The sequence below is a fragment of the Canis lupus genome, chromosome 8, assembly GCF_011100685.1.
Source record: "Canis lupus familiaris isolate Mischka breed German Shepherd chromosome 8, alternate assembly UU_Cfam_GSD_1.0, whole genome shotgun sequence".
Lineage (NCBI taxonomy): Eukaryota > Metazoa > Chordata > Mammalia > Carnivora > Canidae > Canis > Canis lupus.
In genome coordinates, this window is record NC_049229.1 from 37,709,992 (window position 1) to 37,723,350 (window position 13,359).

The window sequence follows — 13,359 nt, forward strand, 5'->3', positions numbered from 1 at the left end:
CTGCTTTTCTCCATATAGAGGATGATTTGTTTGGTTATGTATGTTTGTGCACACCCTCAAGTGTTTTGAGTGGTAGAGGACAGGAAAGACATGGTAGTAGTATTCCATAGTGTTTCACTGGCCTTTGGACTTGGTTAAGAGATATTTTCTGCCCTCAATGAATTGTTGAGAACCAATTATTTTATATAAAATGCTTCAAAGATTAAACTTATTAGTAAAATTTAACATGATTTAACAACATGATTTGTTTGATATAATTAGGCATCATAATTCTATTATTTTGTTAATAAAGAACATTCAGTTTTTTTGTTTTTTAGTGCTTCTCATCTTTACATACTTTATGGCCCCAAACTGATTTTCACTATAACTTTTGGAAATGTTACCACATATGAAAATTATAACTTAAATTGTGAGAATTATAACTTAAAGTCCTTTATCACAAAAACAAAATAAAGATCAAATTTATAATTATATAAATGTTTATCTTCATTATTTCCAATGTAGAAAAAGACCTAGGGACAAAGAAAAAATTTATTTTTAAGCCTCCCTCTCTCTCTTTTTTTTTAGTTGTTTTTGGAGAAGAAGTGTCAAGTATGGAAAAATAAAACCAGCAAAATACAGAGTATTTTATCCTAAGAAAAGTCTATTAATTTGTAAATGATAAACATACAGAATAACCCACATTTCCAGGAATAGGATTACTGGTAAAGTCACTATTTGTTGCATCTAAATTTCTTATTCTAGAAATATTTTAAATTAGAAAAGTTGGGGAAAATCTAGGAGATAAAAAACGTGTATATTCATGAAAAATTAATAGACACTGTGACGATGAGTGGTAAATGCCAAAATGAAGTAGTACAAATATTAATATTAAGCTTGTGAATGATAAAAATTATGTGAAAATAAAATTTAGGGAAAATATTTTATCACAGATCTAAATTTCACAGGAAAAAGGCATGAAAAACCCCAACACGTGTCTCTTTTACTGAGACCATTCTGTGACTTCATTGTTAAAACTGTGAATTTTTCATAATTCATATATGGATACTAGAAACATCTCACATAAGCACTCATTTACTTAAGGATGAGAAAATGATACTAAAGAATGTATGCAACATACATATGTTTGAATTTATTACTTGCTCAAGTCCTAGGATTGAATTAGGTTTAATAAAATAAAATTAGGTTTAATAAAATAAAAATTCACATTATTTATTGTTTAGGAGTCTTTGACACTTGGAAATGCATCCACATTTGTCCTTTTGTTTTGCCTGATGATGTGCCAGTGAGAAAAATAAGCTATAACTACAGAAACGTGAATGTTATGGTTTTGTTTCCATTCAAATAACCCTATTTTTGTTGCCCCTCCACATTTTTTGTTTTTGGACGACTAATGGAAGATCCAGACTTAGTCAATCCTTCTCAGAGAGATGGTTGCACATACTTATACAGAGTAGTCAATAAAAGTAATGTTGATAAAGCAATGTACACCAGTAAGGCTAAGACAAGAGAAAAAAATCTTATATAAAAAACTCACCAGACTCCATCTAATGCACCCTTAAGCATTACCAATGACATACTTAAATCTAAATTGTGACCACTGTTGTGACCACTGTTGTGCTCCTCTGTGTAGATTTGTTCCAAAGATGGAAATGGAAATCCTGACTAGGTTTCCCATGAGCTCATGTAGCCTGGCACTACTAACCTATTTAAAACCTGACTCTTGTTTTTGTTCTGGTTGTGTAGCCCCACACACATCGCCTCTTGGTTTGTTTTCCTGGACCAAGATAAGAACATTTCCTATAATGTCAAGTTGATCTGTGTCAATCCTCTAAAAAAATTATATATGTCATTCCATAGTTGTAAGAGTTTTTATTATCTGAGCATGTAGGATGTAGGGTATAAGTATGACATGTAGGGTGTAAGTACAAAGTTTACACTGAGAGCAAGTTGAAAATATTTATTTACATATGTGTAGAATACATATGTAATACAACTGTGATTTGGAATGCCATCACAGTGGATGGCCTATCACAGTGGATACAAGTATAAACATTATCAACTATTTAGCAAATAAGTCAAAAATATTAGAATAGATAATAAAAAGTCATGGTCAATGATGAAGGATTCCCTTAAATCTCCCATAATGTTTCTTAAATATATCAGGCATTTATAACTAATCCTTCTTTAACTTGAGAAATTGTGTCTGCTTTCAAAATAATGCCTAATTCCTAATTTGTAATAACAACTTTAAAATTCTGATAATGACAGCAAGATTAGAAAACCCAATAAGAGATCTCAATGTCTCTAATAGTATGTACAATTTGCCTCCTTATTTCTAGGTGCTCTTGTTATGCTCTTTACACAAAGGGACTGCAGATGTGAGTGTATTTTTTAGGATACAAGACTCTCTTTGCAAAATGAACAAAGACTAACAAAATGAATCTCATTTTCAAAAATAAAATGTTTACATATTATTAAGTGGCTTCCTAGAGCTATCAATATTACCAATCATATAATTATAACTTTTTAAATTAGAACACTCTAATTTAGGACACAATAACATGAATGTTTTTTTAATTTAATTCAAATGGTTTTCCTTTTTTGACCTTTTTTCCTAGTTCAAGATACATATTGAAAAATCAGTTTGCCATCGGAAAAGATTCTTTCACAATTAAGAATTCTAAGAGCATCTGCCCAGTGGAGCCATATATCATAAGTCATGATTATTTTTATACAAAAATTTGAAAGATACTCTGTATCTTGAGTACACAACGATTTTTTTAACTTTCTCACAAGATTGAGAATTTCTGCTGAGCAGTATGATTAAATAAAATAAGCAAAAATCATAATATTTACATGTCTTTTTCTCTTTCTCTCTTATCTCAAAAGAACTTCAGTCTTTCCATGTTTATTTAATTAGTAGTTCTAAATTCCCAGACAACTTCCTTTTGCTCACATGTCAGTGACTAATAATTATTTAGCCATCAGTGCTTTTCCCACCAATCTCTGACCAGAGAAATCTCCTCTAAACCCTAGAAAAATAGAGAGTACATCTCAGCAGCTCTTCAATGAAAGAAAAAATTAATAATTTATCTTAATGTGATTTTCATTTGAAAGAAAGATGATTACCCACTGACCTAACACCATCTTGATATAAGAATGGAACAGTTCTTATCTTCATTTTATTATTTATTGGTGGGGAAATTGAAGCCCAGACACACCAAAGAACAGTTAATTTGCCCAGAGTTACAATGTAATTGTGGCAAAGCTAGATTCAGAATCCAAGATGGAGCTCAGATACTAATCCTAAGATGTTTTCCAAAAGATTGTTCTTTCTTCTCTCCCTTTCCATCAGGACCACAAGAGAAATATTCTTATATGTAACAAAATATTAAAACACAACATTCACATAATTACAAAATATTCATATTTTAAAGTTATCCATGTATGATATGTACATTCTAGATAAATTTTCTCATAACCTACATAAAATTTTGGAAAAGAGACATAAAATAGCTTAAAAGATAAAAATTATACAAGGTAGTAGAATTCATTAGGAATGTGACACATAATTTCACTAGTACCAGCCACTGCACACTTTAAAAAGTCACTGCTCTGAAGGCTAATTTTTTTTTAAGTTTTCTAAAAGAATTTAGTAATTTAAGATAGAACAGCAAATGGGCCAGATCTCAGGAGAACAAAATCTCCTTAAATTTAAAGGAAACTGTGATTTGCATTTGGGCTGCATTAAGATTAATTTTCAAAACGGCATTTTTGTTAGTGGTCATATTAATATTCCTATTAACATGCAGGGAACTCCAGGGGTATATAGTCATCTTTAAAAGTCGTTTAAAATCCCATATTTTCTAATTCTCTTGCTCTGATCTACATACATCTTTTTTAACTGAGTACTTAGGACAATTGTACAAGGGAGATGAGACCCAGTGTCATAAAAAATCATTTTCCATTTTAACAATGAAGTGTATGTCTCTATTCAACATCTATGCCCAAACCATTCTAAGTACTATTTATGTCATCGTGGTGGGACATGAGTAACTTTGGTATTGTCATCTGCCTTTTGTGTGCCTATTTTCTCTTTATCATAAGCTCTTCTATCTACTAGATCATATTTAGTGCAATAATATCCTAATACAGACTGGTAAAACTTGTCATTACGAAGCACAGCTCACATTTCTGTTATTGTTTGACTTTTCCTATTACGTTACAACCACCTGTCTAGGGTACAGCATCTGATCTTCTATTATTATCATAGAAAAATATTGAAGGTATGTAAGTTGCTTTGGAAAATGTTTGGATTTTAAATACATATCTATTTACTCCTATTAGTACGTTGTTCAGAAATATAATAATAAAAATTTTATTCTGGATGCACCAAAAGCATCTATATAGTGTAAGAATAAAACATGCAGTCGTCTGGTCCCCCAAAAGAGAATCTACTGTCTATGTGCTGGCTGAGGCAACACAGAACAGGACTATATCATTATTGCACGTACTAAAGCAAGTGTTCACCCTTCATTCAAATCTGAGTAAGTTCAACTGGCAAGAATTGCAGAATCTGGGAACCTAAAAGACTACCTATATACAGTGTTGGCTGAACACATGCATTTCTGCTGAAAACAGCAGAGTGCATTCAGCACCTCGTCGTGTCATGCACATAGGAGCACAGGTGACTGGAAAAGAATACTGTGATAACTGCACCATAAACAAGCAATTGATACATTTTCCCCCTTTGAGACAACCTGGAGGAGTTCAAAACCATGTTTCTTGCCCTATGTATTTGAACAATAATATTGTACGCCAATTGAGTCAATGGCAGAACACAGCAAATATTTGCACCACTAATAAGCAAAGGCGTGGGTTGCAACTTCAAATTGCCCTGCTGTTTTAGTCATTCAGATATAACTTTACATCCGTGGTTATTTTTGAAGCATGTGGCTAAAGTTAGACTGACCATTTCTGTATGCCGATTATTTTTTTACCATTCATTCACCTTTAAAAGCTTAACCAAGCTTGTCTCACACATGGTTAAATAGAAAAATACCCTGAAATTCAATAAATGTCAGAGGTCAATAAAAAAAAGTACCATCCTCATCATGAAAGCAATTTAAGTCTCGATTTTGAGGCTGATTCCTTACACTGTGATTACCTCATTTTCTTGTGCCTGTGGCAGGTAGATGTCGTAGCATAGAATGGAGATGTGCTCCCCTGAAAACTTCCATGCTGAGTAATGGAAGTTGTGGGCACAAGAGGGGAAATGGAAGCCATGGCACGTAACACCTGTTCTGAGACTCCTGGATTAAAGAGGCACATCTTGTGGGCATGTTAAGAAGCTCTAATAGAACTTCTAAATTATCAATTGTTTTTATAAATTACTTTGTTCTGCATTTCTCCAGTCTGATTATGATGACTTGTCTTTCAGTTCTGGTGGCTCTGTTTGGGGATGCTGGGAGACAGTTAGAAAAGCTCATAAAAATGGCAACAGTAGGTCAAAATATCTCCTTTGATTTTGCTGTCATCTTGTGTGTATGTTGTTAACGCCTATGTACAGATGGTCTGATAATGTACAAATGACTGGAATATATTTTCAACTTGATGCAAACAGTAGCTTCCCTGTTCCCACAATTAAATGTCATTCATGCACCAGTGTAAAAGTATGCCTCTTTGATCAACTGCATAAAATAGATTTTAGTCAAAACAAAGAAATTTTTCTTAGTTCTTAGAAATGAACATGTATTTTATTCTCAATACACACCATTTAAGGGACTAGCTATACACAACTGTTTGTGACTTTTGTTTTTTAGTTGATAATAGGCACTTTCTAAGAAGAGGATTTATGACTCAAAAGACTCTGAAATTCAGTCTTTAGTACCCCCCTTTCATAAATGGATCTGCCTGAGCCACAGTAGTCTATTGTATCAACTCAGCAGAAGTCTTGCAGTAGAACTGTGTGCAAAAAGCTTTAGAAAATTGTAACCAGAATACAATGATAGAAAAGCAGTTTTCTGAACTCAGCAACTTAATATCTACGTCTTAGAGTTTTTTCTAACCATGTTTTGTGTGTGATCCCTATAAACATTGAGAATCATGTGTGAACAATTCTGTACCTGTGTTTCATCCTAAATTACAGATACGCTGCAAAAACTTGTCTGTGTACATTCTTTATTTTATATTGTTAGAGTTAAAATTTTGATAAAATTACTTGAATGTGTTTTGTTTGTTTCTTTGCCAAGAGCCTTTCAACTTTGCCTTTGGATGGGTTTTAGAAACACAAATTTAGAACACTCATCACAATTGGAAAACCAGCATCACTAACGTGAATTGTTAAAAGGCCCTTTTACCCTGTGGTGCAGTTTTTCTATAATAATATATACTATATTAATAGTTTCATATTTATGGGGTTGATAAAATCAGCTTATAAGATGGCAGCTGTTCTCCAAGACGGAGGGAGTAGGGATTTCCTTACATAAGAGTTAATGATTACTATCTAAGTATAGTGTTGAAAAAGGAGAGGTATAGTTGAGCAAAAATGCAATTCATGCACAAAACTCATAGCAATACGTTCTCAATATCCCACACTGCTATCTGATTTAGGTAACAAAACGATCATTTAGATGGAGCAAACACTGCCTGTTGGGGAAAATAACCTAACACTAAGTTACGGAAAAATATCCTATGAAAAGAGATTATAAAATGGTGCCAACAGTCTAAAAGGTTGAACTCTCCCTTGGCATTAATCTATAATTTTAATTTAACAGAACAGTGAGAAAATGACAACTGGATAGACTCAGCCTGAGATCAAATTTGTCATGGCAACATTGGCAGGTTGGACCCTGATTCTTCAAATATTACATTGCCTTGGTTAACAAAAATCATACCTTTTTTTTATATTAGAATAGAGATTATAAATAAATGTAAAGTGTGCATGCAGTCAACTGCATAATATACAAGCAATACCTATGTTTTTAAATAGTCATCTTCTTTGGCAGGCCAGAATCCAGCTGGACATGCAATATTTACATATCAAAATCCATATTATGTTCATCATATTGAAAGCGAGTGAAAATATATATATGTATATACTGTATATACACATATGTATATAGATGTATATACTGTTTTTAATATATTAACAAATATATATGTATATACATATATATATCTATATATATTAAAAGTGGATTTCATCTTTGTCAGATTCAGGTGACTCCGGCCTTGAAACGCTAAAAATATCCTGACACGGTATCTGGGGAGGTACTTGGAGTGGCATTTGGGATTTGGGAGAAGAGGTCTGGGGCACGCTTTTTTCCGAGAGTATTTTTAAAATTTCTGCCACCTGCTTTTCCAGGGCAGTCATTCTGCAGCTTAGCAGCTGAATGTCCTCTTTGAGTTCGTGCTTGACTTCCTGCAGCGTGGTTTGTAAGGCCTGCTCTGGGATGGGGTAAAAGGGGTGCTTGGCATCCGCCTGAATCGGGCTGTGCTCTAGCGGACTTCGGGCCTCTCCGGCCTTATCCAAACGAAGGTCACTTTTTGTAATCCCGCTGTCGCAAGAATCTGTTTTCCTTAACGGGTTTTTGGTAACGCTGTTCTCGGAGTCGCTGCCCTTGGGGTCCTCTGACAATAGCCCCATGGACTCCGCTTTCGTGACGTTATTCCAGTCTTCCTTTTTCTCCTCGTGGGCCCCCATGTTATTCTTGAGTCGCAGCCACCCCCTCCCATTTCCATTCTTCATCCTTATCGGGCTGTTGACCTTGAGACATTTGGGGTCAGCCCCGCCGTTGGGCTTGAGTTCCATGGCATCGCGGTTGTTCTGCTTGAGGGCCTCACTGGCTTTCACGTAGGCCAGGGATGTCTGGATGGGTGTGATCTGCGACACGGTGACCACGCTGGTGCCCGTGATGGAGGCCCCGTTCTGCAGGGAGCGGCTCTCTACCTGGAGCTGGTTGCGCTCGGGCTCGCTCGGCGTGGAGCCCTGGTTCCGCAGCTCCTTCTGCTGCTTGAACTTCTGGAAGAGCTTCCGCACCGGGTGGTCCACGGGGATGCTGAGGGTGACCTCGTTCTTCTGCCTGAGGCGCTCCTCTTCCTCTTTCTTCACGTCACTGATTTTTCGGAAAATGATCTGTGGAGGGGGAGAGAGAGATGTTCAGAGCATGATTATAAAGACAGAGGGACTTGGCATTGTGTGACAGGAGGCCGGGTAAGCGCTGATCCACTGAGGAAGCCCGGAGCGGGGTAAGGTCCTTCCTGAAGGGAGAATATAGCCCCACGCCGCTCAACAGATGCAACATCCTGAAAACCCACCCTAGGAGCACTGACTGAGCTTCCTTAGCTTAACGTCGTCCTAGCCCCTTGGGTAGGGAAGGGGGAATGTAGCGGAGAGACGGCTCCAGAGAGGTCCTTGCTTCCCAGTTTATGTTCCCATTTAATTGAAGATCTATAAATATGCATGTTAGTATATTAGGCGTATAATGTGCACATGTGTGTGCATGCATACATGTGTGAGGAAATACATTAGATTTCCTTGTAACACATCGCTATGTGTTGCATGTGTTCCTTTCATATACGAATATATTCAATGCCATTTTTGATAACTTCCTCCGCTTAGGGGTCAAATTAGGAGTTCAAGGCTGCAAAAGTACCAAAACATTAGACGGTCTACTAACACAGCAGCTGTCTCGGGTGACAGATTTATACTTATTTATGTGGCTCCAGAGGGCAGAACTAAGATCTGTAAGTAAAATATCAGCTCAATATATACTTCATTTCAAACTGCTGTCTATTCATTGAATATATTGTCTTGAAAACTCATGAACTTTACACCATTCAAATCGCCAAACAGAAGTAAGGATGCTGTCCAAGTAATACTATGATAGGGTGGGAGATTGGGCTCTTCAAATTTCAATATTCTTTAAGATCGTTTATTATTGTTAGTATCTGTTTTTCTCTTACCATTTTTGCAACCTATATACTTTTCGCCCTTTGAAATCTTATAAACAATTTCAGTGTAAAATAAGTGTTTCTCCCATTCAGACTTCAATTTGTTGCCTCAGAACTAAGTATTGTTAATAGTTTTCTGTCCGTATTTCCAGAGGCTTTTTTTTTAATTAAGTTTTTTAATTCCAGTATTGTTAACATACAATGTTCTTTTAGTTTCAGGTGTGCAATATAGTGATCCAACACTTCCATCCATCAAACGGTGCTCATCACAAATGCACTCCTTAATCCCCATCTGCTAGTTAACCCATCCTCCTCTCTGTCACCATGAGTTTGTTCTCTGTAGTTAAGTCTGCTTCTTGGTTTGTCTCTCTGTCCCTCTCCTTTTTTTTCCTTTATTCATTTGTTTTGTTTCTTAAATTCCATATGAGTGAAATCATATGATATTTGTCTTTCTCAGACCAACTTATTTCACTTAGCATTATATCTGCTAGGTCCACTGATGTTGTTGTAAATAGAAAGATATTCTTTTTTATGGCTCAATAATATTTCATCGTATTATTTACACCACACTGTCTTTATCCATTTATCTACCGATGGACACTCGGGTTGCTTCCATAATTTGGCTATTCAAAATAATGTTGCGACTAACGGGTGCAGGTATCCTTTGAATTAGTTTTTGTTTTTTGTTTTGTATTTGGAGAGTATATTTTAACTATAGAATTAAATACATAGATAGGTAACCACAAGTAAGTATGCATAAATTCCACTTAAAATGTCTTTTGAAAATAATACTGGGAAGAACTTAAAACTCCATCAAGAGAAGTAAATGTGTTCACTTATGTAAGAAATTACCACTAATATTATCAGAGTTAGAAGTGAATTTAATGAGTGTGAGATTTTTTTGCTCAGACTCCCTCTGAAGAACGAAATAACTGCAGGTGAAGACTGTAAGGAAAATTCAGAAGAGAGTTGTATTAGATACAGTACTCTCAGAACCAGATAATTTTCTGAGGCTGGAAAAATTACTTACCTCATCACCCTCTCTCATTAACTTATTGGTTAGATTGGAGATATATGTGAAGTATATGGCATATAAAAGACACTCAAAATATGTTGGTTCTTTCCATTGAACGCTCATAAAACACTTTCTATTTGAAACCATTTCCATCACCTCTTAAAGATTCAACATCTTCCAGAGTAACATACAAACATCGATTTATTACTAGAAACCAATACTAGTTATGGTCACTGTTAACAAAAAAGTCAGGGAATAGCAATTCTTTAAGAGCAATCTCTAAATTGAAATTGATGCCCTAAATACAGCTTATCAAGTGGTAATGATTTGTATTTTAAAATAAATATTCTCTAAATTCAATAACTGTCTATAAAGACCAGCATATTTTTCCCTCTCTAGTGGCACGTGAAATTGGATCTTTTTAAATGATGTAATACTAATCTGAAAGTCTGATATCAAAGCTTCAGCAGTTTAATTAGAAGTTTTTCAAAGGGTTGACGTGTTCCTCATGCTGTCCTAAGTAAACAGAGCTTATGCTGAGACTTCAAGATATTAACACTCTTTTTGGATGAGACAGATCCAAACCTGGAAAACACAGATACCATGTTCCTATTCCATCCATTTTCATTGAAAAGGTACTTAATTCTGTTTTAGGAACTGACATGAGGGGACAAATGACTGGCCATGTCCTCCTTTCTACTCAATTCTGACATTTCTGTTTGTTTTTCTAAATGTAGTTCCTTAGCCTTGGTGCAATGTAGTAACTGAGAGTCACCTTTACATTTGCAATAAAAATATCTATTTCAAACTCTCAATGATGGAAGGCAGGTGATTGGCAGATAAGAATGTTAGATAAAATGCAGGACATCCATGCAATATTTCAGACATACTACTTATACAGAAACATCAGACATTATTTATCTGAATGGGACATATTTATACTTAAAAGCATATTTGTTGCTTACTTGAAATTTAAATGTAACTGCATGTCCTGTATTCTTGTTTGCTAAATTTGGCAACACTACTGGTATAAAATAGACAAAAATATTACTATCTCTGTAGTGTCCATGTGCACTGCTGTGTGAAGTTCACAGTTTTTAGAAATTAAAATAAAATATTTGGTGTCCCTGGAACTGAGAATTTGTTAGTATCTTAAGCTAGAGCTTTATGTTTTATAATTTCAATACAATGGCTAATGATTGCTTACAATTATTAGGTGCTTAGCAAGTTTAGATTGCTTAATGATTGAAGTCCATGTAAAACATCAATCAAATAAGCCTTTTGCAGCTTCCCTAACCACCATCTGGCCCCTCCCCACAAACCAAGAACAAACAAAGGTGTCTGGACTGCTACTATCAAGCTGAGAACAGAGACTCCAAATGCCAAACTACCTAGTACAAAGGGAATCCGGTCACAGAGCCAGGCTGCCAGTCTGCATCAGGGGATGAATAAGATAGAACTGGGTTGGCATATTTTGCCACCATGAAGATATAAAAGGAATTGAGAAAGAGAAAGAATAGAGGTTTGGGATCTTAGAATCCTAAGTGCTGCACATTGCTCCTTTCCTTCCATCTCCCCACTCTAGCGGGACAGAAGATGAGGTGATACTAGACATAGCCCCTGGAGCTTTAGAGGCACTTGGGAACATTGAGACAGGCCCTGACTTATGTGGAGTTTGCAGAGCGGCAGGATCCATGTTGTTTACTTTCTGGAGTCAACAAAGCATGCTGAAAGAGCACACACCCTCTTTAGAAGGGAAAGGTTCTCCTCTTTGTTTCTACTAGCACTTCTTGTGTGCCTGGATAGACATGGCTAGGATTCCCACGGGCCCAAGAGCTACGGAACGTAGACAATTGCGACATCAGCCCCATAGAAGCCAGATGAGGCAAAGGTTCACCATGAGGTAGGAGAATTTATCACACTCTGTAGGATACCTGCTAGCAGGGCATTTCAGACCATTATATATGCCACACAATAAATAGTGCCCAGTAGTTGGATGTAGCCAGCTTGAAGGCCAACATTTTGAGGAGTGACTACAAGCCCTCCAGATCTCACAGACAAGCCCTGGGTGTGAAGTAGACCTCCCTTCCCTTAGCAACAGGCCCACAGGCAATCATAAGCCCAGTGAAAGCAGAAGCAGGTAAAGAGGGAGGGCTGGGAAGAGAGGATCATGAAGAAATTTCTTATTCAAGCTACAGAATTTGAGCTAGAGCCAAAAGGAAAACAGTAATACTTGGATTTGATCAACTACTTACCATAACCAGGCTTCTAAGCCAGAGGTAACTTTTACAAAATTACTGGGTTAGATGGAGTTTAATGAGTGAGATGTAATTTATTTTACTTCTTTTGGCTATAGAATGGAAATTATAACTTATTGAAAAATAGTTATTAAAAGTTTGCATACAGCAAAGGGTCACTTCCACACATGTATTATCTCATTTAATTGTCATAACTACTCCTTGATATAGAGGTCCTATCATTCTCATGTAACGGAAGAACAAACTGAGGTACAGAGAATTTAAGTGGTTTGCCTCAGGCCACCATGGAGTAAGTGGCCAGGATAAATCCAAGAAGTCAGATTGCAAACAGTTGTCACCATTACACTCTACTGCAGCTCTGTAAGGGAATTTTGACACTTCCTCCTGGGCCCCACAAAGATGTGGATACTTGAGTCGGGTAAAATAGGGAGTGATACAGCAGTTTCACATCCAACAGATAACCCTCCATAGAACATTTGCCATGGAGAACCATCCTTGAAGCAGTGAGTTGAAGAAAGGACCACAGCTTTGTGCTTGCTGAATAATTGATAGCTGGGGAGGGTGTTGGGGGAGCCAGCCTCTAAGCTCCCCTCATTCTTAAAAGCAAAGCCAGTAGGCTTGCTTTACTCTATATCCCTTTGAAACACAAGCTGCCATTTTGTAGCTTCTTGCTCTCTTCAAGGCAGCTCTTGTGTTTTCTTCTAACTTGCTTCTACTTATATTAAATATATTACCTTTACCAAAAATAGGGGGTGGGGGTCAAAAGGTATAATTTTCCCTGGGTTCTAAAACCATTCTTCATCCCACTACTACCTAGATTCATTTGTTTATGGCAGCAGAGATTTTTGTCTCTTTTGTTACATGCTTTATCTTTAGTCTCTACAACAGTGTTACACTGAAAGTCCTTAATAAGTAAATGTTATTAGTTAATTCAGTAACCTCTTCATATATTCAGCAAAGTTTGTGATACGTCTAGGAATAGAAATTTGTAGTACAAACAGGAAGATTTGCTACTTTTTGTTTTGTTTTGTTTTGTTTTTGATTTGCTACTTTTTTAAAACTATTCTTCACTCTCTAAACTACAAATCAATGTTATCTGTATTATTGTAATTGATCATTAATGTCTAC

The 13,359-nt window shown here is 36.1% G+C and overlaps 1 protein-coding gene and 1 long non-coding RNA gene across 2 annotated transcripts in view; one reads left to right on the plus strand and one right to left on the minus strand.

The window, feature by feature from the left end:
• Positions 1 to 3,179: 3,179 nt before the first annotated feature.
• Positions 3,180 to 13,359, minus strand: part of KCNH5 (potassium voltage-gated channel subfamily H member 5) — a 273,633-nt gene continuing 263,453 nt past the window's right edge. Inside the window, exon 11 of the mRNA XM_038544896.1 lies at positions 3,180 to 8,140. Coding sequence (XP_038400824.1) covers positions 7,193 to 8,140 — 948 coding nt within the window. The 3' untranslated portion in view covers positions 3,180 to 7,192. The remainder of the gene's footprint in view (positions 8,141 to 13,359) is intronic.
• Positions 7,572 to 13,359, plus strand: part of LOC111097069 — a 64,964-nt gene continuing 59,176 nt past the window's right edge. Inside the window, exon 1 of the long non-coding RNA XR_005363370.1 lies at positions 7,572 to 8,218. This is a non-coding gene — a long non-coding RNA (uncharacterized LOC111097069). The remainder of the gene's footprint in view (positions 8,219 to 13,359) is intronic.